This window comes from Pleurodeles waltl, chromosome 6 (assembly GCF_031143425.1).
Source record: "Pleurodeles waltl isolate 20211129_DDA chromosome 6, aPleWal1.hap1.20221129, whole genome shotgun sequence".
Taxonomy (NCBI): domain Eukaryota; kingdom Metazoa; phylum Chordata; class Amphibia; order Caudata; family Salamandridae; genus Pleurodeles; species Pleurodeles waltl.
The window spans coordinates 1,564,449,824-1,564,476,696 of record NC_090445.1 but is presented as its reverse complement, the minus strand read 5'-3'; the positions used below and the strand labels follow the sequence as shown (position 1 = coordinate 1,564,476,696).

The 26,873-nt window shown below is 44.5% G+C and overlaps 1 protein-coding gene across 1 annotated transcript in view; it reads left to right on the top strand.

Annotated features, from left to right (window-relative positions):
• Positions 1–26,873, top strand: part of C6H9orf43 (chromosome 6 C9orf43 homolog) — a 175,917-nt gene that overhangs the window by 59,034 nt on the left and 90,010 nt on the right. The window contains exons 5-6 of the mRNA XM_069241269.1: positions 7,712–7,811; positions 12,145–12,275. Coding sequence (XP_069097370.1) covers positions 7,712–7,811; positions 12,145–12,275 — 231 coding nt within the window. The remainder of the gene's footprint in view (positions 1–7,711; positions 7,812–12,144; positions 12,276–26,873) is intronic.

Here is a 26,873-nt window from a genome sequence, read left to right as displayed (position 1 = left end):
ATTTGTCCTCAGATCAGCTCCGAGAATCTTCACGAAATGCCTTGCCCCAGTCGCAGCCTCCCTCAGAAGCAAGGGTTTCCAGGTGTTCCCTTACCTGGACGACTGGCTCATAAAAGCTCCGTCATCTCTACTAGCCTCAAAAGCCACAGACGCCTGTCTAAAACTATTCAACAGTTTGGGTCTAACAGTGAACCTACAGAAGTCAGTCATGTTTCCCGCACGCAGGAGAGTTTTCCTGGGAGCAGAATTAGACACTATCCAAAACAAGGCATATCTTACCCTAGCAAGGCAGCAGAAACTGACCCAATTGGCTGTTACAATCTCCGCAAGAAAGTTTGTTTCAGTACAACTATTCAAATCGCTTCTGGGCATGATTTCCTCAGCCATAGTCCTAGTACCGCTGGCAAGACTCAAAATGAGGCCGCTGCAAGAAGAACTACAATTTCAATGGACCCAGTCACAAGGATCCTTCGACGACTTAATAACTATCACACCAAAGATTCGGCAGGCGTTAGAATGGTGGTCTCACATCAACCACCTCTCCCACGGTCTAACTTTTCTGGCACCAATAGCAGATTTCGTTATCACCACGGACGCCTCCTTGGAAGGATGGGGAGGCCACTTACAGGACATGCGCATTCAAGGCAGATGGTCCAAGCTCCAAAAAGAGATGCACATAAATCTGTTAGAGCTGAAAGCGATTCATCTTACGCTCAAAGCTTTTCTGCCGCGCATCGCAGGATCATCAGTGTTAGTCAGAACAGACAACACAACAAGCATGTTCTACATCAACAAGCAGGGAGGAACAAGATCCCTCTCCCTCTCAAGAGAAGCTCAGTCTCTCTGGAACTGGCTCACACTGAACAACGTCCGCCTCAGGGCAGAGCACCTGGCGGGGGTCAACAATACTCTAGTGGACTCTCTCAGCAGGACAGACGACAACTGTCACGAGTGGGAACTCAACCAGACCATACTCGAGGACATTTTCCAACGATGGGGTCGGCCGATCCTAGACTTGTTCGCCACCAATCTGAACGCCAAATGCCAGTTTTACGCCAGTCGATACCCACTCCCGGGGTCGTGGGGAAATGCTCTTTTGATAAGATGGTCCGGGATCTTTGCATACGCTTTTCCCCCCATTCCACTGATTCCCAGGCTCCTCAGGAAAATGAAGACAGAATGCTGCAAGATCATTCTCATAGCCCCCAAGTGGCCGAGGCAGTACTGGTACACGGAGCTCCTCCTCCGGTCAGTAGCCAATCCAGTCCGTCTCCCTTGCAACCACAATCTTCTAACGAAGAATCAGGGTCTCATCTTACATCCCGACCCAACTTCACTGCACTTGCATGCTTGGCTCCTGAGTACAGAGAGTTCCAAGATATGAACATCGATCAAGAATGTAGGCTCATATTATCTAAAGTACGAGCAGAGAGCACGAACAAGACATACAAACTAAAATGGAAGAGATTCTGTGTTTGGTGTTCTCAGAACAATTTTCAGCCATTTCAAATTAATCCTGAGCAAATTCTTCCTTACCTGCTCTCCCTTTCCAAAGCTGGTCTTTCCTATGCATCAGTCAAGATTCACCTAGCAGCTATAGCCTCTTACAGACGATCGGCTAACATGCCGTCTATTGGTTCAACCAGAGTCATCAAACTATTTATGAAAGGGCTGTTCCGCACCTTTCCTCCGGTACACTTACCTCCGCCAGAGTGGCACATTAATATTGTTCTCTCCCAACTCATGAAAGCTCCTTTTGAACCCATCCATAGGGCTGAACTCAAGTACATCACCTGGAAAGTGTCAACCTTACTCGCTCTCACCTCTACCAGGAGAGTCAGTGATATACAGGCGTTCACTACTAAAGAACCCTTTTTAGTTTTCTCTGAGGATTTCGTTATGCTCCGAACCAATCCCAAATATATTCCCAAAATTCCATCTTCGTTCCACCTCAATGAACCCGTTATTCTACGAACCTTTTTTCCAAACCCTACTACGATAGCAGAGAGAACTCTCCATTCTTTGGACATCAAACGATGCCTAAAATTTTACCTGCAAAGTACCAAGCACATCAGAAAATCAGACCAACTCCTAGTATCTTATTCTCTGGGACGTCAGGGAACAGGAATAACCAAGGCCACTATAGCCCGATGGATTTCTTCAACAATCCAATTTTGCCACACCAAGGCAGGAAAACCCTTGACTAGGCGTCCGAGAGCCCACTCCACAAGAGCAGTCTCCACATCGGCTGCTTTGTTTCAAGGTATTGCCCTTGAAAAAAATTGCCAGGCTGCGACATGGAAAACTACACACTCTCTTACGCAGCACTATTGTCTGGAGTCGTCACAAAGAACAGACTCTCTAGTAGGGCATGCTGTGTTACGACATCTCTTTCATTAAGGTGAGACCTTTTCCTTAGTTATAGTCATATGGATGGAGATGCAAATAACCATGTTTCTATTATGTTTCCATGTGAATACGTAAGGTGTATGTAGTTATTTATGGATATGTATGAGTTTACTGTGATTATTATTATTATTATTATTATTGATATCTCAGACAGAGGGTCTTCATGCTCGCACCCTCCACCCACGCTGGATACAATGTTTATCAACCATACTGCTGTCTATTCAGATTCAAGCATGTGAATTTATGAAAGATCCAATACTGGATAAGAAAACAAGTTACTTACCTGTAACTACAGTTATCCAGTATTGGTATCTTTCATAAATTCATATGCGACCCACCCTCCTCCCCTTTGATGCTCGCATTTCCTCTCAGGTTTTAATCTTTCACTCTCGTGCTGGAAAATCTGAGGAAAGGAGCTTCTCTGGAGAAGGTTCTAGAGGGTGCTGGTGCCTGATTGGACAGCAGGCAGGTTTGGGTCTTTTCACAAAAGGACATGGATAGGCTATGTGAGCAAGTGCTGGCTCCATTATAGCCTATGGCAAAAAAATTTTTTTTTATTATTTATTGCTATTTTATGTACCGTGGGACTCCCACTTCGACGACGGGGATGATTCAAGCATGTGAATTTATGAAAGATACCAATACTGGATAACTGTAGTTACAGGTAAGTAACTTGTTTTCTTCTGCAACATTAAAGGGGGATGGGAACCTACTCCCGTTATTTCCTGGTAAAGAAAAAATGCCCAAAACAAGAACTCAGACCCATTCTGGACCTCAGAATACTAAACAAAGTCATATGCAAGGAGGGATTCAGAATGTTGGCTTTAAACAAAATCTACCCACAGCTACACAAGGGGAACTGGATGTGTTCCATCGATCCTCAGAATGCGTACTTTCACATCCTAACCATCTTAAAACACAGAAAGTTTATACATTTCAAAGTGGGGTTGCATCACTAACAATACAAGGTACTGCCCTCCCGGCCTCAAGTCTGCCCCTCGAACATTTTCAAAATGTGTGGCTGTGATTGCACCAGCCTTAAGAAAAAAGAAGATATTTGTCTGCCCATACTTAGACTATTGGCTTACAAAGAGTTCCTTCTAATCACATGCAAGAGAACATTTTCAAGTCTGCTTAGATATGCTACAAAATCTAAGTCTCTGCATCAGTTTCCAAAAATCCATAGCACATCCAGTGCAAAGCCTTCACTACCTGGGTGCAACACTGAACACACTAACCGCAAAAGTGTATCCTTCGGAGGAGAGACTATCCTCAGACACTCTGAAGTGTCACAATCTCCTGAGCATCCCAACTCCATCTGCAAGGAAGGCAGCTGCATTGCTGGGCTCGCATCTTGCATTTTCATTTTTCCCCACGCAAGACTTCACATGAGACCTCTCCAACAATGTCTCTAGGACCAATGAAACCAGTTTTCGGATCACTGGAAAGACAAACTACATCTCTCGAAGGAGGCAGTCCAGTCACTCTCATGGTGGCCTCATCAAAAGAACATGTTGCAAGGAGTTCCTTTTCACCAGGACCCTCCAACGGAGACACTGATTACAGACGCTTCTTTAAAGAGATGAGTAGCTCACATGGATCTCCTTCAGATTCAAGGAATGTGGTCGGACAAGGAAAAGAACTATCACAGCCACATGTTGGAATTGAGAGCTGTACGTCTGGCACTAAAAGCTTTTCTTCCATCAATTAAATAATGCTCTTGTCTTGCCCAAAATGACAACACGACCACCATGTACTATCAATCAAGCAAGGAGGAACTCACTCTCAACCCTCTATCTCTGGAAGCTCAAGCCACCTGGAAATGGCTGATAGCCAGGGACTCAACAATACAAGCCATACACCGCCTGGGGCCCAGAACACTCAAGCAGACTTCCTCAGTTGACACTTCCATGAAAATCACGATTAGATCCTTCACAACGATGTCATACAAGACATCTTATGAAAATGGGGAAATCCACAAATAGATATGTTCGCAGACGCAAGCAACAAAAAATTGCAAGACTATACACCGAGGTTCTACCAACTAGGAACCCTGAGGAATGCTCTTTTGATGAGTTGGTCAGGGAAATTTTTCTACGCGTTTCTGCCGACTCCACTGATTCCCACTGTGATTAACAAGTTGTACAGATCCAAGGCCAGAATGATCCTCATTGCACCAGAGTGGCCTCTCAAGTGGTGGTTCCGGACCGTCTCTATCCCTCCAAGAGGCCACACAAGAGGTTGCCGTGCAGACAGGAACTTCTGAACAAGTTTGGTCACAGGTTTCTACATTTCAGCCTGTCCTCCCTGAACTTGACAGCATGGCTCCTGAATTCCTCCAATAGGAACATCTAGGGCTATGGGAGGAATGCATGAGTATTCTAAGAGAATCCAAAGGACCTTCTACCAGAAGATCCTATGCTTTTAAGTGGAAGAGGGTCTGTCTGTGTTGTGTCCAGCACAATTTTCACCTAATTTAGGTCAAGGGAATGTGATTCTACCCTACCTCCTCCATTTAGCAAGGTCTGGCCTGCAGTATTCTTCTATTAAGGTGGACCTTGCAGAGATTACAGCTTACAGAAAGTCACCCACACAGTTATCTTTCTTTAAAATACCAGAGGTAAGGATTTCTTAGAAGGTCCAAAAAAGGTGTTTCCACCGGTTAGGTCTCCCTCTCCTCGGTGACAGCTTAATCTTTCTAAACTCATGGGTCCTCCTTTTGAGCCAATACACAAAGCTTCTTTGCAACATCTGACTTGGAAAACTGCTTTTCAAGTTGCCATAACATCAGCACGTAGAGTAAGTGAGATTCAGTCTTTGTTTGCCAAAGAACCATATACAGTGTTCCACTCTAACATTTTAACAAAGTGGTCATAGGAATCATCCTAGCTTTCTCCCCAAAGTGGTCTCTGATTTCCACATTATCCAAACTATCTCACTACCAATGTTCTTTCCAAATCCTACTACCCCAGCAGAAAGAGAATTACATTCTTTTGATGTAAAAAGAATGTTATCTTCATAAAACAAAGAAGATCAGGTCGTCAGATCACCTGTTTGGCAACTATGGCCCAGTAGCTTCCTTCAAGCAAACAATCTCTTGGTGGATTGTTTCATGTGTAGTGTTTTTATATCAGTTAGCCAGTTAATCCTTTAGCTGTGATGCCTAGTGCCCATTCTTCCAGGGATAAAGTGGCAACAGCTGCTCTATTAAGAAATGTACCTTTGTCCGAGATATGCAAGGCCGCAACTTGGAAGTCTGTACATATGTTTGCTAAACATTACTGTCTAGACTCAGATTCAAGAGCCGATACCCAAATGGGACAAGCTTCCTTAAGAAATCTCTGGTTAATTGTTACAGCTGCTATTTTATATTTCGTCCGCAGGATTGTTGGATAGGCTTGCTCTTCTATTTAGTCCTTATGACTATTGAAGAGGATCCCGTGGAAGAGAAGGAAAGGTTGCTTACCCGTAATCCTAGTTCTCTTCCAAGGAAATCCTTATCAAAGTCATAAGCAACCCTCCCGTCTCCCCAGATGAATTTTGGTATTTACAACTTTTGCACACTTTGTGGTACAAAACTTTATGTCATCATATGAATGAACTTACCTAACTGTCACCTTTGAGGTATGATGGGATATGTGTTTACCAGTAATTATTTACTGTTTACCTATTGGTTTAAAATGAAAATTAAATAAAATGTTGACATTTTAAATAGAAATTGATGGAAATTCCCTGCCTCACTTTCTGGACCAGAACCAACTTTACATGCAACTACAACATCTAGAATCCTCAATCAATTGATGGTAGAAATCAGAGTTAGTTAGCTGCTGATTTTCTCACAGAGCTGAATTTATGGAAACCCACTAGATGTCCTATCTTTTTAACTTTATGTTTGCTGTATCTTGCATTGACACTTTCTAAGCCCATAGTTGGCATGATTTTATTGGAAGCACATGTTTTGTCCTTTTGATATCTGGCTACTCTGTATTTGCCTTCTGTATGTGATAATCTTTTTTATTACTATTTTAAAACATACTACCTGTACTTTCACACTGAAACTTCACCAGCTATTTTTCCAGTTCATCATAGCTTTGCAGCAGTGATCAAGGATTGATGCTTCTAATATCTGTTCAAAAAGTTAAAAGCCATACATTATTTACAAAACTTCTTAATTAAAACACATCAATTGTTTCTCACCCCAATCGTTAAAGGAGTCATAAACAGCTTTTACACTCCTCACCAACAAACGTGTTTCAGGTCTGCCATGGCCCTTCCTCAAGATTTTACTCTAAATCCAGTCACATGTCTTGACATTGGATCTCATGTGAAACCCTCAGGCAGGGTTGTGACAAAGGCCCTCATTATGAGATTCCGCCGCCCGCCAATGCCATACCGCCATCAGGCCACATGTGCGTCCTGAACCTTGTTGGACCTATTATGACTTCTCTGCTGGGCCAGCGGGAGGAAACAGTGTTTCCGCCTGCCAGCCCAGAGAGAAACAGGGCTGTAACATTGCAGTCGGCTCCTAATGGAGCCGGCTGCAATGTGGCAGTGCAGCCAGAGCAGCTGCACCCGTCGCGCATTCCACTGCCCGCAATTCGGGCAGTGGAATGCGCAATGGGGCTGTGCATGGGGCCCCTGCACTACCCATGCACTTGGCATGGGCAGTGTAGGGCCCTCCCCGAGTCCCCCATTCCGCCAGCCTTTCCATGGCGGTGTTTACTGCCATGGACAGGCTGGCACATGGGGACTCGTAATCCCCAGCTGTGCTGCCCTGGCGGATTACAACTGCTGGGACCGCCAGGCTGCAGGCTGGCAGTGTCATCGGTTGGACTGTGGCGGTTCCGCCACAGTCATAATGTCGCAGTCGGACTGCCACTTTGGCGATGGTCCGACAGCAACCATGACCATGGCGATCTAGTGACCGCCAGGGTGATAATGACCCCCAAAGTGTGGCAAATGTGTGATGAGTAGTATAACTGATAGAGTTGCTGTTAAGTTGTACAGTGGTTTTCTACACCTGCCACTTTCTGTCAGCAACACAGAATATTACAGCATCTCCATGATGGACATTAGTAGGTGCAGAGTGTAGGCTCTTGTGAAGGATAGTATCTGTGATGTAAAAGAGTACAACTGTACCCAGCACTGTTAAGACCTCTTGGTATAAAGCTATTGTGAAATCGACTGGGGGCACTGAAAGAGGAAAACAAACTAGTTTACTTTCACATATCCCCTGATCTCAATTCAGTGTGGTCTTTCCTACATCCTTCTAATTGTTCTGTAATTGTATCTGTGTTTTCAGTTCAGGTAAAATACATTTTCCAGGTCTGAACTCAACCAGAGATTTTGAAAAATTGCTACAAAGAAACCGAAGATTTGTTTCACTGGGGAAAGTTCAAAAGGTGAGTCGATACATTCTGCAAAAGCCACTTTTCCATAAGTGACTCCTTCTCAGAATCACAAGCTTAGTATATTGGGCCTAATAAACTGAGGGCATTTCACCGAGGCAAACCTGTTATCGAAAAAGTCTCAGGCTATGACATTGCAAACTGCCTTTCTGAACTGAGATTCCTTGTGAATGATAAGCAAATAGAGGCGGCAAATATTTCAGTACTTTGTCATCTCTCCTCGCAAAGCCTTGAAATGTTGCCAACTGCCCTTGTCAGTTTAGTAACCATTTGCAAAGCAGTAGCTGTCTGTGAGTGGCGCTTCCTGTGTGAAGAATGGGTGTTGGTATCTTGGAGAACTTACATCAGTCTCATAGGGAGCAGTCGCTAGAGACATCCTTCCTCAAGTGAAAGACGTAGATGCCGGAGGCCCTATTCTGTTCCTAGGAATTGATATAGAAAAATCTTTAAATCCTGCGATTTAAAATTCGGCTATTAAATAAACAGCTACTGTCATATGTACGTTGGATGTAATTTAATTCTCGAATGGCTGAAGGAGATTTTTACCAAGATAAAGTTGATTATAAATGTGCACCTCCAGATATCTCCGTTTGTGGCATTGCTGAATGAACTTTCTTCTGCTGATATCCCAGATAATTACATTTTTTGGATAGCTAAAAGTTTGCTGATTGCTAAAAGAATCATCCTTTGTTAGTGGAAAACTTCAGAGAAGATTTCTATAGATGATTGGATTGCTGATATGACAGATAAGCGAATCTGATAAAAAAAAGTGAGCTACAGGCTGAGAAATTATGAAATTACCTTCCATCCTGTTCGGTCCTGACATCTTGACGTCCTTGCTTAATTTTTTAAAAACTCTTAGTTGCAATTTCGGTAATGAGTATCTATGCTATAAGTCATTAGTACTAAATATAATGTTGGCGTTAGATAAAAAATTTATGTACAGCCTAATAGTCAAGTTAGTAGTTAAACTTTTTATTTATTACTAGTTTTTTAACTTGCGCAGCGTTTGCTCATTGTTTGAGCATATTGTTATGTTACATTTCTTCTTTAATACATTGTTTAAAAGAAAGAAAATAATAAAAACTTTAAGAAACGGTTCTGCAAATGCCCAATCTTCAACCTGTGTCTTAGTGATTAAAGTTGTTCAAGCTCCAACAAATATTTAAAGACAGTCCTGCAGCGGGACATACAGATGACAAAAGGACCCAGGTGATACAGGCCACGAAATCCAGAAAACCACCACAAAATCCAACAGCCAAGGGCACAGTCATTAACCCCAGGTCATCCTTCAACCAAAGCAACTTGGCTGGCCCATGGTGAGGGACAGAACAAATGACAACATCTAACTGTGAAACAGCCAAACACCCTACAACACCAACAGTATCCATTCTTATCAACACGAGTTGGTATGGTGACATCTGAGTGAGGGGAGGTGATAGTGACAGCCTTACCAGTCATCCAGGGTATGTGTGCCGGAGGGGGCGCATGAAAGGTCACAATAAAACTCCTACCAAAAGACACCCGGTGGCCCACAGATGGTTCGATTCTGCGTGCTCATCCGCCCATAAAAAAATTAAAGACGCACTTAAAGCAGTTCCTCTTTCCCGCCAACTAGTTAAAATAGCTAGAGCCGATTATAAGGCTGCCCTTGACAAACGGAAATCACAAATTAGGTCTAGGGCCTGGGACGAACTTTTGGCTGCATCCGAGCAGAAGGATACTTCTAAATTCTGAAAAGTGATAAATCACTCTTACTTTTCTGACAACAACTCTTTGGCCAATGACTGTCTTATTGCTGAGGACGTCTGGCTAACTCATTTTAGGAAAGTCTTCTGCTCAGGAACTTATGAGATTTCGCATGTAAATCCTTCTGCACTTTTTATTTTAGACTCCAAAACTAAGGCCCCAAATATTATTTTTGATCTCCATGAGGTCAAAAATGCTATTGATAGATCAAGGCAGGGAAAGGCTCCTGGCCCCGATGGGGTTCCCGCTGATCTTTTTAAATCTGAAATTGACCTCTGGGGTCCGTTAGTTACAAATGTGTTGAATAGTGTGGTAAATAGTAACGTTCCCCTCTCATGGAAATCGGCTATTATTGTCCCCATCTTCAAAAAAGGAAACAGACAAGATCCTTCTTGTTACAGACCAATTTCCCTTATCGATTCGACGGCAAAGATTTTAGGTAGTGTGATCCTGTCCCGCTTAGAAGATTGGGTGTCCGAGGCCCAGATTTTATCTCCTATTCAATTTGGTTTTAGACCTGGTGTTGGCACAGTTGAGCAATTCTTAAACTTGCAGCTGATACTTAGTAAATATGTGATAGTCAAAAAAGAGTCTATTCATATGGCTTTCATTGATCTAACCAGTGCCTTTGATATGGTTAATAGGTCAAAGTTATGGCAAATTCTGGAAGTCTTAGGCTGCGATCCGGCTCTTTTGGAGCTTATTAAACGCCTACACACAGACCTAACGATTTCCGTTCAGGCCGGCTCACATGGGCAAAGAACCTCCCCCATCCCGTCAACTAGGGGTGTAAGGCAGGGATGTATCTTAGCCCCCTTTCTTTTCCTGATATACATAAATGGGCTCTATGATTCGCTGATAAAACATGCTAAGGACGTACCGAAGATGGGCCAGAGATTACTTCCAGTTTTATTATATGCTGACGACGCAGTTTTAATCGATCGCACTGCAAATGGTTTACAGGGACTTTTGGATGTATTTTATAATTTTATGTTGAATCTTGATCTGAAAGTAAATTACCCCAAGACCTTTGTTATGACTTGTGGCCCACGTAACACAAAGTCCAAACAATTTACTATGGGAGGGCACACTCTTAACAAGGTCAAAGAATTCTGTTATCTAGGCATGTACATGAGTTCCTCTTTGTCCTGGAAGACACATATTAATTTTAAGCTCCAACAGTTGATAAGGAATAATGAAGCAATCTTTCGCTTTTCAAATAAACTAGGTCACAGACCCCCTGCACAGATGAAAACTCTTTACAATTCTAAATGCACTGCATCAGTTCTTTATGGGGCAGGCGTCTGGGGCTATAATAAAATACCGTCTCTTCAGAGTGTTGAAAATAAATTCCTGCGCAGATTACTGTTGGTCCCAAAATGTATTGCAAACATAACCTGCCACGAAGAACTTGGTCAGCGCTTTTTCGAGGATAGGGTCTTTATGGCTCCCCTATTGCTCTGGATCAGATGTTGGTCAAACCCTATGGCAAGTTTGGTCCGAGACTGTATCTCTTATTGTCTACAATTGGAAAATTCAAATAGGATTCCCTGGCTTATGTTTCTGCAAAACTCTTTTGAGAATCTAGGGCTTAGATACATGTTTGATGATCCCCATCTGTTAACCACAAACTCTAGGTCTGTCTTGAAGTCTACTTACTCCGAGCATATATCAGAACTGAGATTTTATAGTTCTCTGAAATTGAAATCTTTTGATTCCTACTCTCGGATTGTGACTGTTCCATGCCTTGAACCCTATTTGACTTGGTTTTCAAGTTTTAGAACAATTTCTTTTTTAACACTTTTTAGACTTAATCTAATTCATTTTAAGGTAGCTTTCCCCGAACCATGTTTTTGGAAAAAGGACTTACCACTTTGTCCCTGTGACTCCAAATCAACTCAGAGCACTTTGCACTTTTTTCTTTTTTGCCCTTTATATGCTGCTCCTAGAGGGGCTTTCATTTTACCCATGTTACGTCTTCTTAGACCCATTCACTATAAGGAAGCCTTACTGTATCTTCAGAGATTGCCAGATATCCAAATTTGTCACTATGAAAAGGCTTACTCCTTTTTAAAAAAAAATTATGTGTACGTATAGTATATTATTTTAAGCTAATATTTGTACTTTTCTGATTTTGTGATTTTTAATCATGCCTAGTATATTTATCTGTTTATGTCAAGGGGTTTCAGATTGGATGCTCATGCAGTGTTTTTAGTAATGGTTTTAAGTCTTATTTTATCTTATATTATTTACAGACTGGTAAATGTGTCTTGGTTTGCACTTTTATGGCAATTGCCGAATAAAGTTTTTGACTGACTGACTGACACCCCAATAGACCACACAAGTCTGGCCATCACCCATAAGTGTTTACTGTAGCATCCATGCTGTGCTTAGCACTGTTTGGTCCTGTGCACTCTCCTCCCTATTTCAGGATCTAATCTGCTAAAAACATCATGCACACATTTTCCTCACGTGCTCTCATGGTGCTGGTTGTATTTTTGTTTCATATTCACCTTTAAAGAAATATACTGATTAAAGTATTTTCGAAGATACACTGATATCTTTTTCTGTTTGGCAGCTGGATGTGGTAGATCTGGATGACTGCAGCCTTTCTGGCTATGGCAATGGCTCTAATTTCAACAAGCTCTCTGTTGTCTGGGTACCAGAATCCAAGAAGTGCCAAAGGCAGCGATGCCAGGAGGGCAACAGGTAAGTGGAGGAATGAAGTCTCATACCTAAAGACCATCACCTGCTGAACTTCTTTTTCAAAACATGTGCTAGGTAAGTGAAACATTAGGGAAGATTCATTCTGGACTTTTTCAACTGATCCAGTCTAGAAGGTGGTAAATGTTTAAGGTAAGTGTTTTAACCTTTAACTTTTAAGTTTTACTCTAACGTTTATGTATGTCTAGAAACTATTCCAATACTCTGGATGAAAGTCAGTGGACATTTCACACCAATTAGGAAAGTATTTTAGTTTTTTCCTACCTGTGTGTTTAGCTAAAGTGACAAACCTGGAATACGTTTTCATTTTAATACATCACTGCACTTACAATTAAATTTGCAACACTCATATGCTGGGTCAGTTTCTTGTGAAGCACTCTGTTTTTGTGTGCTTCCTCTTTTTTTGGAAGCACAAGCAGATATATTTCCCTAGCCCCAGATACTTGAGTATAACTATGAAAGTGGAAGAAGGGAAAACATACAGCTGTCCCACATCCTTCCCCTTGGACTATATACATTGGAAGAATGGTGTCTGAAGAACACCAGACCTGCCAGGGAACTCTGTCAAAGAATAGTATGGACCTAACATGTTTCAGACCCAATCATTAAACACACACTGTGGAAAGTTCTGATAATGGAGATGTGTTTTCCCTAACTTACTGTATCATATGCCGACTACGGTCACCATGATAATAACACAAATATTATTAGTGAAAGGAATGAAAACACAAAACTTTGAAAAGTCCTCTTCATGGTGAAGACTTGTTCCCCTGCCCTGAGTGCCCAACTGTATTGTTGTCTGGATCCCTAATGCTGTCTTTTTTTGTCAGAGGTGAACACAGATCATGCTTGTGCTCCGTGACATAGGCCTGTCTCACTGATTGTGGTCTTGTTGGATCGGGGGGGGCCCAAAGCGCCACTCTCATGGTGGTGGAAGACTACTGCCTTCACCAGGCGTTAAACAGAACAAGCTTGGTGGTGGCAGCATACTATGTAGTGATCAGTAGTAGTGAACAGGTCCTCTTTACCCTGTGTCACTAGAGTGAGGTCTACAAGCTCACTTACCTTTTAAAAGTTCTGCTGCTGTGTGTTTAACTCACTCCTGTCCTACATCAGATTGATGTGGAAGTGCGTCCGTGATGAAAACTAAGTGCATGTATGCGTGCAAGACAATATACTATGCCTATGGTGAAGTATGGTAAAGTGTGCATATGATAAATGTGTGCGTGCTGGGAGTGTGTGTTTAAAGTGACACTGTACTGGTAAAGTACAGAGCGCCTATAGTGCTGAACAGTGTGTGCAGACTGAGTGCGTGTGTTACATGTGGATATGCTGGTGTAAGCATTATGTGTGAGGGCAGCAGTGCTGGACAGGGAATGTACTGTGAATGTACACTGAGAGCAGAAGTGCCTGCACTGGCACATTACTTGTGGGACCTTGGTTTCCATTCTGGGAAGCTCAGACCTACCTGGTGAAAACATGAGCAGTATAGGAATCCCAACAGACAGATTGGTTGGAAAAGCACTGGATGAGGGGGAGACAGGCACTCCCTGTGCATTTTAAAGGGATCTTTGATTCAGTGACGGATCACAAGGAAAGGGCATGGAACATCTTAGGAAGAGGGAGATGGGACTGCTAAGATAATCATAATAGGTAGGGCGGAGGGCCCAGGATTATCCTTTGATGCACATATCACTGTGGCTGACATCCAAATGTGAACTCTGGTCCCTCCCATGAATGTTGTTGTGGGTTACTCAGCTTTGGAGTTCTGCCTGCTGTGGTTGACATCCTTAAAATGGATGAACAGAGGGGAGAGATGTTCATTTCAAAGGAGCAGAACCCCAACATAAAACGTCAAAGGTCCAGACCCTAAATACATTTTGTGTCTGGAAAAGAACTATAAGTAGGGGAATCTGAGGCCCCATACTTTGTTTTCTGCCGAGCAGCCAGCAAGGCTGCATGGGGAGGGGAATCTGTGCAAGACGTCTGCCTGTGATAAGGACTAGTGGCACCGCTTGCTAGTCTCTCTGCTGGGAGAGAGGACATCACACAGGGATTCTGAGACCACCTGCCCCTGGACATTGAAGCACCAATACCTGCTGGCAAGACTGGTTTGTACGTGAGGGAGAGGAGCGAGGTGTGAGGAGCGAGGTGTGAGGAGCATTGATCGGGCCTATGCCCATGTGGGAGACGTGGGGAGTTTTGTGTCTGAGGAGACCAAAGCACGAAGAGACGCTGTTGGAACCCTGCCAAAGCTAGGAGACTGCACCCATCCCTGAGCAAAGAAGACAAAGGACTTACTGAGTGTGGCTGGAGCCAGCGCAACTCTGATTATCAGGACACTTGTGAGCATGACTCAGGAGGGAGAGTGGGCGCCTTCCAGGACCTGCACATGTGAACAAGTGCAGCCCAACTTTGCTGATCTGTGTCAGGACCGCACTGCACTGCTGCCAGGTTTCATATCACCTGTTAGAAATGGGGTCTCTAGTTGGCAGTCAGTTTACACCCTGTCCAAGTAGGGATCCTCACTCTAGTCAGGGCAAGGGAGTCACACACCTAAGATAACCCCTACTCACCCCCTTGGAAGCTTGGAACAAGCAGTCAGGCTTATCTCAGAGGCAATGTGTGAAGTATTTGTACATACACACAGTAACACAGTGAAAACATTGCAGAAGGACTCTACACCAGTTTAAAAATTACCAATATTTATCTAAATCAAACAAGACCAAAACGACAAAAATCCAACATACACAAGAGTAAAATATCAATTTTTTAAGTAAAAAGAGTCTTAATCCATAGGAATCAATGGATGTGTTGTCTTAGAACAAAGTACCTTGTATGCGTCAAAAATAAAGCCGCAGGAGAGTTGATGCCCCAGAAAAGCAAGCGATACGTTGATTTCGTACTCACAAGTGAGGCCGTGCCTCGATTCTTTTCCTCGCCGGGTAGGCGATGTGACGATTCTTTCCTCCGTAGGCGAACGATGCGTCAATTTCCGGATACACAGCCTCAAGTCCTTGTTGCGAAGTTGAAGATTTGGCGCCCTACATCGACGTTTCTGACGCGCACACAACAGTGCATGGATTTTCCTCCGCAAGTTACCAGCTTTCACTTCTAAGGACCCAGGGACTGGATTTGGCACCACTTAGCAAGTCAGAATTCTAAGCAGAAGAGCCTAGACACTGGTAGATAAAGTCTTTGATGCCACTGAGACTTCACAACTAGAGGCAAGCTCAGTTCAGGCCCTTGGAGAATGATGGAAAGCAGGATGTAAAAAGCAAAATCCAGTCCTTTCACTCCCAGGGCAGAAGCAGCAGCAACAGGCCAGCACAGCAAAGCAACAGGTAGAGAGCCAGGTCCTTCTCAAGCATCCAGCTGTTCTCTCTGGCAGAATGTCCTCAGTCCAGAAATGTTCTGAAGTTGTAGGATCACTAGTTCATTACTTGTACTCATTTCTGTCTTTGAAGTAGGCACACTTGTAGTGCACACTTGTAGTGCACAAGACCCTGCCTCTTCCTTGCCCTGCCCCAGCCACACACTAGGGGTTGGAGACTGTATTGTTAGAGGTAAGGCACAGCCCTTTCAAGTGCAGATGTCAGCTTCTCCCTCACATTTTAGCACAGGAAGACTCATCAGGATATGCAGGACACACCTCAGCTCCTTTTGTGTCATTGTCTAGAATGAATTCGCAAAAAGCCCAACTGTCAGTCTGACCCAGACGTGGATTCAGCAGCCAAGCAGAGGCACAGAATGGCTAAGCAAGAAAATACCCATTTTCTAAAAGCATCATTTCCAAACAGACAATCTAAAAACCAACTTTACCAAAAGATGTATTTTTAAATTGTGAGCTCAGAGACCCCGAATTCCATATCGCTGTCTGCTCCCACTGGGAAATAACACTTGAAAGGTTTTTAAAGGCAATCCCCATGTTACCCTATGGTAGAGATAAGCCTTGCAATAGTGAAAAACAAATTTGGCAGTATTTCACTATCAGGACATGTAAAACACACCTGTAAATGTCCTACCTTTTAAAAACACTGTGCCCTGCCCATGGGGCTACCTAGGGCCTACCTTAAGTATGCCTTACATGTACTAAAAGGGAAGGTTTGGGCCTGGCAAGTGGGTGCACTTTCAAGGTTGACATGGCAGTTTAAAATTGCACACACAGACACTGCAGTGGTAGGTCTGAGATATGTTTACAGCGTTACTCATGTGGGTGGCACAATCAGTGCTGCAGGCCCACTAGTACAATTTGATTTACTGGCCCTGGGCACCTCTAGTGCACTTTACTAGAGACTTACTAGTGAATCAAATATGCCAATCATGGAGAAAACCAATCACCAACCTAATATAGACAGAGAGCAAGTCACATTCAAGTGCGGAATACAGTGTGTGGAATGTAATAGCATAATGAAGGAGTGCTAGCAGGGCCCTGACGCTCATTCAGCAAGCAAACAATGCGGTTGGGAATGAACCAGGCTGCATGCCTATAGTTGGCCGTCTCAACAACAACCAGTTCTCTGGGGTTGAATCGTAGGACTCATAATGTGGCTGAAAATTGTCTAAAACCCAGGAACTTGCATATAGTCTTAAGCCATTTCTCACATGGTTGAGCATAGGCAGGACAAAAGAAAGCAAAATTATGAAAGGTTTGGTCTACTGAGTTGCAAAAGGGGCACTTACTAGAGCTACAATATCGGTCCCTCCATCTCACACAGACACTGTTTACATGCAAGATCCCATACCTCCATTTCAAATAGATTTGCAAAGCTAAACCCCTCGGACTCTCATCAAGAAATGACTCAGAGGCAGGAATAATCTTAAAGTCTAAAAAGGAATCCGTGAGGCTTCCTGCCTTAACTTCCTTCATTCCTTCCACCCATAAATACTCTTTGAAATGTTCTTTAATCAAAAAGTGGAAAACTGACTTTGCTGAATCTGGAGTGTCCCACAGGGAGAGCAAGCTGATCTAGTAAAGCATAGATTTGATCTAGGCAAACTGAGGAATCCTCTCACAACCAACAGATGTTTAAAGTACCTTTGTGGTTAGTCTGTACAATTCCAGCTCAGCTGTGAATGAGAGCCTGTGCCAGGACAAAATGGGTCTGAGTATCGAGCTGAAATTGATTGGATAGATACCAACATTTAAGAGTGGGGAAGGCGGGGAGCACTTTAGGGGAGATTTAGTAGACTCCTAATGAACCTATTTTGTGCCTTAGTAAGCTTGTCAATCCTTGCACAGCCCCAAAAGTCTGCCCCATACTTTTAGATTTTAGATTGTAGCTCTCCACTGAAGGAGCGAGGGGACAGGCCTGTGCTTTCGTATGCACTTTGATCACAGCTCGGGGGGCTTATGTTACGCCAGTGCTTCCTGCCGAGGTTTCAGGGTGCTCTTACCCATATGGGCGGACCAGTTCGACTTGTGCATCAAACAAACCCCTATGTACACAAACTCTTGCTCGTGCTCCAAAGCAGCTCTCTGAACCAAAATATTCACCCTGCCTGTTTTATAGGAGTTGAATACCATGAACGTAGTTTTGCTAATGATAAGTTCAAGGCCCCTATCACCTCAAAAGCTTAAGAAGTGATCAACTATGGCCTGCAGGCCACATGGGGTTTTGGATATTAAAAGTGTATTGTCTCCAAAAAGCAGAGTGGAGATTTTGTGAGGGCCCAGTTTAGGAGCCTCATTGCCAGGAAAACCAAGTGCCTTTATTAAGTTGTTAATAAAAAGTGTGAACAAAGTTTGTGCCCAAACGCCCCCCGGGCAAACACCTATCTCAATCTTAAAAGGGTCAGTGAGCTCACCTTTGCTTTCATATCTTACTCAAGCAGTGTTAAGGGCTTGTAACTAAATTAAAACTGAGAGAAGATTAGCACGGACCCCATCTGCTTCAGGACTTCCTTTAGTTTAGCCCTAGGAATCGAGTCAAATGCTGACCTTAAATCGTCAAGGACCACATAGAGGTAGCCCTTGTCTACCATTACTGTTTTCCAAGAGATACTGCTCAAGTGTAAAATTCGATCAGCTATGCTAATCCTATTCCTGATACCTGCCTGCATTTCTGAATTATAGAATTCTCCTGGGCCCCCTACATGAGTTTCCCTAGGATGAGATGACAAACTAATTTCTGGGAAGAATCAACAGGGCCTATTGGTATATAGTTCCCAGGGTTGCCTTTACTGCCCTTTTTAAATATTGCCACAATCTTGGTGGTCTGCCAGCATCTAGCATTCAGGCCACCTTCCAGGATAGAACTAAATAGCAGGTGGAAGTAGAGGGCCCAAACAAGGGGCTTGGAAAGGAACAGGCCGCCAGGGATGCTTTGTGTGGTTAAATGAAAAATGTCATAACTATCGTAATGGAAAGTTTCAATTCTATTAAGGACACTGAGGCAAGGATTATGCTTTAGTCTTTTAATTCACTACCCCACGTTTTCAATAGTAGCCATTTTAACATCAGCTAAAGTAAAGCTAACATCCCCAGAAGGCTTTGGTATAACAAACAACAACAATATCCAATCAGAGTCAGGCATTTTCCGCATAGTCCCTTGTCGATATCTGTGCTGCCTCTTTTCTTTCAGCGAGTCACACCAGTGCTCATTGCTCATGAACCATGTTTGGAGTCATCACTGCCTAAAATAAAGGCAACAAGGAAAATTTGACCTGATCCTTCCCCAGTGAACATACAATTGCAGCTTACTGAGAATGACAATAAATAACCCATCGGAATGGAGAGTTTAGACTAAACAATATAACAATCAATATCAAAAACAAAAAGTAACAGCATTTCAGAATCTACAATAGACCATGTTTTAGGAAGATACCTTTACTTACTGATAACAGGGAGGGAGCATGAGTTACTTCTGTCCGGGTGGGATAATCCTCACCTCCGTGTCCTAATAGAATTGAAACTTTTCATTACAATAGTTACGAAATGTTTCATTCTGTGTCAGCACCGGAGGCTCAGGGTATGCTAGTTTAAAGCTTGTTTACCATCAGCTGGGCTACATTCATCACCGGTTTGAATTATAACTGCCTAAAAGTGGAATCCGAGGACCAATCAGCAGCATCCTTAATGTCCACTAGGCATGCATCCAAGTACAATGCTTTGGAGGCCATCGCTCCCCTCGCTGAATGCACTCGAAACATTCCCAAATTGATACCTGCTTCTTGCATGACCCACCGAACCTACCTAGCAATCCAGGGTGAAGACACTGCTTTATGTGACCTCCTTAAGGCAATCAATATTTGTCTCTCTCCCTGGGGGCAGAGCTCCTCTGTCATCTCTTCATATGCCTTCAAGCATTGCACCACACACAGTTTTGAGGCATTAGGAAATGCCGGGTAGGAGATAATGGGGGTATGGGATTTAGTTTGTCTGCTGACTGTGAAGGACACCCCATGCTGGGAGAATACTCTACCTGTAATCTGATACCCTACGACAAGATACCAGGCATAACAATATGGCCAATTTAGCCAAAAGTTCCTTCCTAGAAAGAAACCTGTTAGGTTGCCACAAATGAAAACGATTAAGAACTTGATTGGTGTCCCACAAAGAAGAGAACTGAGGTTCCTGTGGCAATGAGTGCCAAATTTCTTGTTTACACCTTTCATACAAAAGGGTGCTCACCCACTGGGGCACCATCTATTGGCATGTGGCCTTCTGAAATGACTGTGCAGAACATGTTGATGGATCTGTATGCCAAGTCTTCTGCTGATAACTCTGAAAAAAAAAAAATTAACTTGGACTACACCTGCAGCCACTGGATCCAGGCCCGTTGTATGCACCAACCCATCCATCTCGTCTAAACCAATCAATACCTCTTGACAGTGCTGTCTACCCAGGCCTTGGACAAAAGGATTTCAGCCTGCCTCCAAAGTCCTGGGATTTGCCAACATTGCCGGTAATCTGCCATGCCAGCAGTCGAAGGGAGCCTTCCATCACCAGGCGGTGTGGCATCTGGTTCTGATGGAGAAGAAGGTTCTGAAGCAGGGAGAGAAGGATTGGATTATCCCAGGAAAATTATATCAGAACTGGGAACCAAACTTGCAATCTCCAAAAAGGCGACACCAGCACTACCTCCACTTGTTGCCTCCGCACTTTGGCCGTGACCCTCGTAAGCATTACGAACAGCAGAAATGCGTTTCCTGTCTCCTGGGACCAGTCCTGGAGAAACGCATCTGTCACTAGTGCCAAGGGATCTGGTCTCCAGCTGAAGAACCAGTCCAGTTGAAGATCCAGTCTTGACGTGAACCGGTCCACTGAGAAGGGGAAAGCTTTCTGAACCAGTTTCCATAGACTTTGTTGTGGAGATATCAGTGTCAGTCTTCAACCAGATTTGCTTGACCTAGGAGATATTCAGCCGTGACTGAGACGGGATGGTCCAGGCAAGGCTGCCAGAAATCTTTCGCCAAGTCTCACAGGACTTTCGATCTGGTGTCCCTGAGATGGTTGATGTAACGTACCGCCAATACATTGTCCATCTTGAGGAGGACGCAAGATTGAATCCTGTCCTTGATCCAGCAATGAACTGCAAAGGAGCCTGTCAACAGTTCCAGACAGTTTATGTTTACTGTCCGTTCTTGCTGTGACCATCTTCCTCCTGTGGAGAAGTCCCCTCATCGTGCACCCCAGACTGATCTGCTGGTGTTGGATTCTATGACGAGATCTGGAGTGAATCCAAAAATTGCTCTCCTTTTCCAAGCCTCCATGTGAGAGAGCCACCATTGGAGTTCTTCCCTTGAATCCTCTGGCAGAGGCCCTTTCTTAGAGTACATAAGGCCCTTTTGCAAGTGGTTGGCTTTGAGACATTGCAGTGCCTGATAGTGAAAAGGTCCTGGGAACATTTCCTGGATGGAGGATGACCACAGACCCTAGGAAGGTGGCTGACTGGGACACAGCAAGGAGGGACTTGCCCTCACTGATCACCAATCCCAAGCTCTCTAGGACGTTCACCGCTGATTGCAACTGAGAGATTAGCATTGTTGGGCACTGGTTCAAGATGAACATATCATCCAGGTAGACTATAATTCTCAATCCTTGCATGCGCAGGTGTTCCACCACGGATTTGAGAACTTTCTTGAAGCACCATGTTGCTGAGGATATCCCAAATGTAAGGGTGGTAAATTTAAAGGTTTGGCACTGCCAGGCAAACTGAGGGAAGAGTCTGTGGGGTGGAAAGATTGGGATTGTCAGATAGGTGTACTTTAGATCTAGGCGTTCCATCTGGTCGAAGGGTTAGAGTATGTCTCAACAGATGAAGTCCTTCTGTCTTGAAATGTTGATATACTAACCATTCGTTGAATTCTTGAAGATTAATCACAGGTCGCTGGCCTCTGTTGCACCGCTCGACCAAGAAGATTTTTCTGATGAACCTGTAGGGGTGAGAGGTCCTCGGGCAGATTGCCCCCTTTTTGAGGAAGGCCTCGACCTCTGTGTCTATGAGATCAGTTTCCGTCATGGAAAACTTGAAAGGCTGTGGGAAGGTCGTCTGTCGTGGGGAACCATAGAACTCTATGTGGAACTCTTGGACTGTCTGGAGGACCTAAACATCCGTCATGAGGGACTCCAATGCTGGTAAATACAGTGCCGACCTGCCCCCTACTTTTAGTTGGGAATAAGGGTGAACACTCATAGCTGGAAGAGGTGTTGGAGGCTTGTCCTTTGATTCCGCCTCTGCCCTGGAAATGTTCACCTCTGGTGGGGTAGAAGGACTCGAAGTGGGCTTGGTCCTCTTACTGCCCACACCGGAAGCCGTGTCCCCGGGAGGGGAGTTGAGAGGAGAAGCGGCTCGTTGAGCTGCCCCTGCCACAGCACGCCCCTGGGAAAATCCAAAGGTTGCAAATCTGCTTGATGGAAGTCTGGGCTTTGTCAAGAGATGAAAATGTTGCAACAAACTTGCCCAGTTCTTTGATGAAGGGATCCCCAAAGAGACTCTCTTTGTCAACCATCCCTGCCTCTGATGTCACCAGGTCCCCCTGTTTGGGGTTGACTTTAATGAGTAAAGATTGGCGTAGCTCTGTAGAAAGGGCGCAGTTAGCATTCCCCGTAAAGATGATGGCTCTCTGAGCCCAGCCTAACAGGACCTCCTGTGAGATTAGTGAGCCAGATGCTTTGGCCTTCTCTGCCATGTCCAGGATCTTCGCCAACGAGCCGACCACGTCAAGGCGTTTGTCCTGGCATGAGCGCCAGGGCCAATCTATTCCCCTCATGGGATCCCTGATGAATTTCACCACAAAAGTGGCCATGCGGGAATCGACTTCCAGAGACGGGGTGACCTTACCCTCCAAGGTGGGCCAGGGGCATTTGGCATACAAGAGGCAGCCCGCTTGTTTCTCCTGAGATTTACGTAGGTGGCTTGCAATGTATTTCGCCACTTTGTCAGCTGGGGGCCACTCCACTGATCGTAGATGGATAATGTGGTCTGGGTCAAGCCTATCTGTCGGTACTTTGAAGACACTGTCCAGTGCAGGAGGGTGCCAAGATCTCGATGGGCCTGCCTCTGCATCCGAATCCTGATGTGAGTTTCCACTCCTGCCATGTCGGGTGAATTAGGTTGAAGAAGCTCCAGGAGCTCATCAGCAGGCCCAGCTGTTCCCTGTAGGGGTTGAGTTTGTTCTAGGAAGGCCCTCTTGAGGCATTCAAAGGCATCTTGGTCTGACCCCAGGAATTTGTGTTTGTGGTAGTTCGGGTTTGAGAGCGACTTAAGACCTGGCATACTCATCGAGGACTTGCTGTAGAGACGTTGTTTTATGGGGGCAATCGCCTCCACCAGAGCTTTGTGGATAGAAGCGTCCACAGCCTCCAAATGAAGGACTGAAACCACCTCTTCTTCCTCGTAGGTACTAGAGGATGACTGCATGGTTGTCACTCACTGTGAAGCCAATTTGGTGACACTAATGCTGTCTGCGTATGGGACTGGGGTTCCTAGTGAGTTCCTCCAATATATGAGGGGGGGAGCCCCAACGACACAGCACCCACGTATTGAAAGGGTTAGAGCCTGGGACAGTGTCCCTGAATGTGCCTCACGGCAAGATAGTAATCGACCCAGAGGGCGTGGAAAAACAGAAACCGAAACGTCAATATCAGGTGATACATGCCCAGCCGGGCATGTTTAATTATTTATTTAAGGGAATCCCCTGGGGCCGGCACAGCTTCTAATGAATAAAGACCCAGGCGGTACAGTAGAAGGCTCATAGGCCATTGGGTTTTGTAAAACAAATGAAGTACAGACCCCGAAGTTTGGGGAATGAGTCTCCAGGCTCAGGGAGGGCAGTAGACAGTACCCGCTGTGCAGGTTGTCAGTTTCAATTGAAGTGGACAGATGCACGACGTAGTAACAGAGAGAGCGTAGGAGTAGCCGCTCACTGCTGAAGAGAAGAGCGCCACCAGATGTTGGGAGGCCTTACCGTGTCATGGCCCCTACATACGTCCCTCAGGCACATAGAGCCGCGTAAGGAGCACAGGGCTTTCCTGTGGCAACTGATAAAGAGTCTGACGGAGAAAAAGAAGTTAGGCCAACAAGCGTGCAAATGTGAATAACTTTGTGAATAATTACAATGACAATAACCAAGGCAAGCTAAGCAGAGAAGGGAGCAACACTTATCTGTGGCTGCTAGCAGCGAAGAAAAGAGGCAGTACAGAGATCGACAAGGAACTATGGGCCAGATGTATCAACAAACCATTTTGCGATTCTCTAATAGCGATTTTTAAGAAATCGCTATTTCTGAATCGCAAAATGGTATGTACCATATTTGTGATTCGGTAATAGCGATTTCATAAAATTGGAAATGCTGTTACCGAATCGCAAATTGCGATACTGGCCCCATTCGCACCTATGGGCCTGTAGGCCCATATTTGAGATTTTTTTGCATTTCTCAATTTGCAAATTCCTAACTGGAATTCGCAAATTGGAGAAATGCAAAACCCAGGGTGCTGGGGGCCTAAGGCCTCCTCTGCTGCACCCCAAGAATTTTTTTAAGGACCTGTAAGCCGCACATGTCAATTTTAAAAATGCATTTTTCATGCATTTTTAAAATTTGCACATGCTTACCACCAAGTTAAACTTGGTGGTAATAGTGATTCCTTAATGCCCAATTCGCATTAAGGAATTGCTTGTTACATGTGGTTTAGAAATCGCAAATAAGGATTCCTTATTTGCGATTTCTTATTTAGAGAATCGCAATTTGCGATTCTCTAAACGGGCTCGCAAATTTAGGGAATCGCTATTTTAGCGATTCCTTAAATTTGCGTTGACAATGCCTCTCATAAATACTGAAAGGCATTTTTGCATTCGCAAATAGCCATTCACACCGTTTGCGAATGCAAAAATGGATGATACATCTAGCCCTAAGTTTTAACTGCCTGATTGTGATTGGGTATTGTTGTTGTTTGTTATAGCAAAGCCTTCTGGGAACATTAGTTTTACCTCATCTGATGTTTAAATGGCTGCTGTTGAAAATTTTGAGTAGTAAAGAAAAAGACTAAAGCATAACCCAAGCTCCGGTCCTGACGTAGAATTGCCTATATTGCCTCCACAATATCTTTAGGTTGGAAAGCCAGAGGAATGACTTCCCTTGCAGGAGGGGCAGGACCTGTTTTTGAAGCTCTAGACATGGAAGTCGTCTCAGCAGTATATGCCTTTTGAAAGTGTTCCACCCATGTCTAAGATTGTAGGTTATAATCAACACATGTAACAGCATGACGGCTACCATGGGCCACCATGCCCCAGAACAATGTATCATTTCCTGTCCTAGCTGCTGCTACTACGTCGTCCCTCATCCTACGTTCCCAGGCAGATTTAGCCAGAGTCAGTAACTATATAACTATATAATTTTTCCTAGCCGAAGAGACTTCAGTTCTATTACCTGCTTTTAATGACTTGATGAGTTTTTTTTTCTAGCTATTTACAGTATCTGTTAAACCATAGACAGCAAAGGTGCGATTTGCTGAGTTTGCTACAATCCTTGGGTAAGAATGCCTGAAGACAAGTGCAGATTTTTTCATGGAAGTTAAATACAGCCGCAGGTTCTGGATCTAGAGACCCGCTAAGAGCAATTAGCTCCAGAGTGTCAGCAACCTGCCCATAAATTGGTATCAGGGTATCCTCTCCCTGAAAACAGAGTCCCATTTTAGGTCCTGCTTGTTGTTCGATAGGGGCAGTACTCCAGCTAGTTTGGTAATACCAAACAATGTCAAGTCAAATAAACTTTATTCACTTGCAAAAAGCAGCCTTAAAAGTGCAATAACACCAAACGTTAGATATCCAGTTTCTCCAGAACATTTTCAATCAGCAGGCAAATATACAGATGTAAAAACACACATATTATATGTACAAATGTAAAAAAGAATAATAGAAACACATTTAAGCAAAGTGCATCGTGCCACGAGATTACACCGCAGCTCGCAAAAAAAGCTTACATAAAAATAATTTATATGTTTGAATGCATTGCCTAAGGTTTCTCAACTTCATAAAAAAGGTTGAAAACATTTTGGTATATCTTTTATAAAATAACACCAAAAGATAAAATGTGACATTAATTGTCCAGAGATGTCTTTACTGTACCCAACAGTCTAGATTCAAGGTTGCTCTGGTAGCCTAACGGGAAGCAGAGTAAGTATTTTATTGGATCTGCCCTAAAACACCACAGTAAGGAGCATTCACATTACCCTCTAGTGTTTAGCAAATAATTAGTGGGGGAATCTTCAGGGCCCAAATGCAGGTAAGCTGCTATGGAGGGTTTTAATATTTCCGCACTTAGGCCCATATTTATACTTTTTTTGCGCCGCATCTGCGTAATTTTTTAACGCAACAGCGGCACAAACTTACAAAATACAATTATATTTTGTACGTTTGCGGCGCTTTTGCGCCAAGCAGTGATGCAAATGCTGTGCAAAAAAGTATAAATATGGGCCTTAGCTTCTTCGCTTGTGCCTAGGTTAATAGTAATGCTTGTGCGTGCTTTCTCCCTAGGACACTCAGGCCCTCATTCTAACTCTGGCGGGCGGCGGTTGCTGCCCGCCAGACGGGAAGCGCCATTTGGCCGCCACGCGGCCAAAATACCGCTTCCCGCATTCTGACATTCCAGCTGGGCCGGCGGGCGCTAAGCAACTTAGCGCCCGCAGGCCCAGCGAGAATGTCGGCCGCAACACAGGAGCCGGCTCCGAATGGAGCCGGCGGTGTTGCGGCGGTGCGAAGAGTGCAGTTGCACCCGTCGCGCTTTTCACTGTCTGCTGAGCAGACAGTGAAAAGCCACCCTGGGCCCTGTTAGGGGACCCCTGCACTGCCCATGCCAGTGGCATGGGCAGTGCAGGGGCCCCCAGGGGCCCCAGGACACCCATTCCCGCCAGCCTCTTCCTGGCGGTGAAAACCGCCAGAAACAGGCTGGCGGGAAGGGGGTCAGAATCCCCAAGGCAGCGCTGCCCTGGCGGATTCGCCCAGCCGGGGGTAAACCGGCGGGAAACTGCCGGCCCCGGTTTTCTGACTGCGGCTTTACCGCCGTGGTCAGAATGGGCTACGAAACACCGCCAGCATGTTGGCGGTGCTTCCGTCATTCGCGGCCCTGGCGGTCTTTGACCGC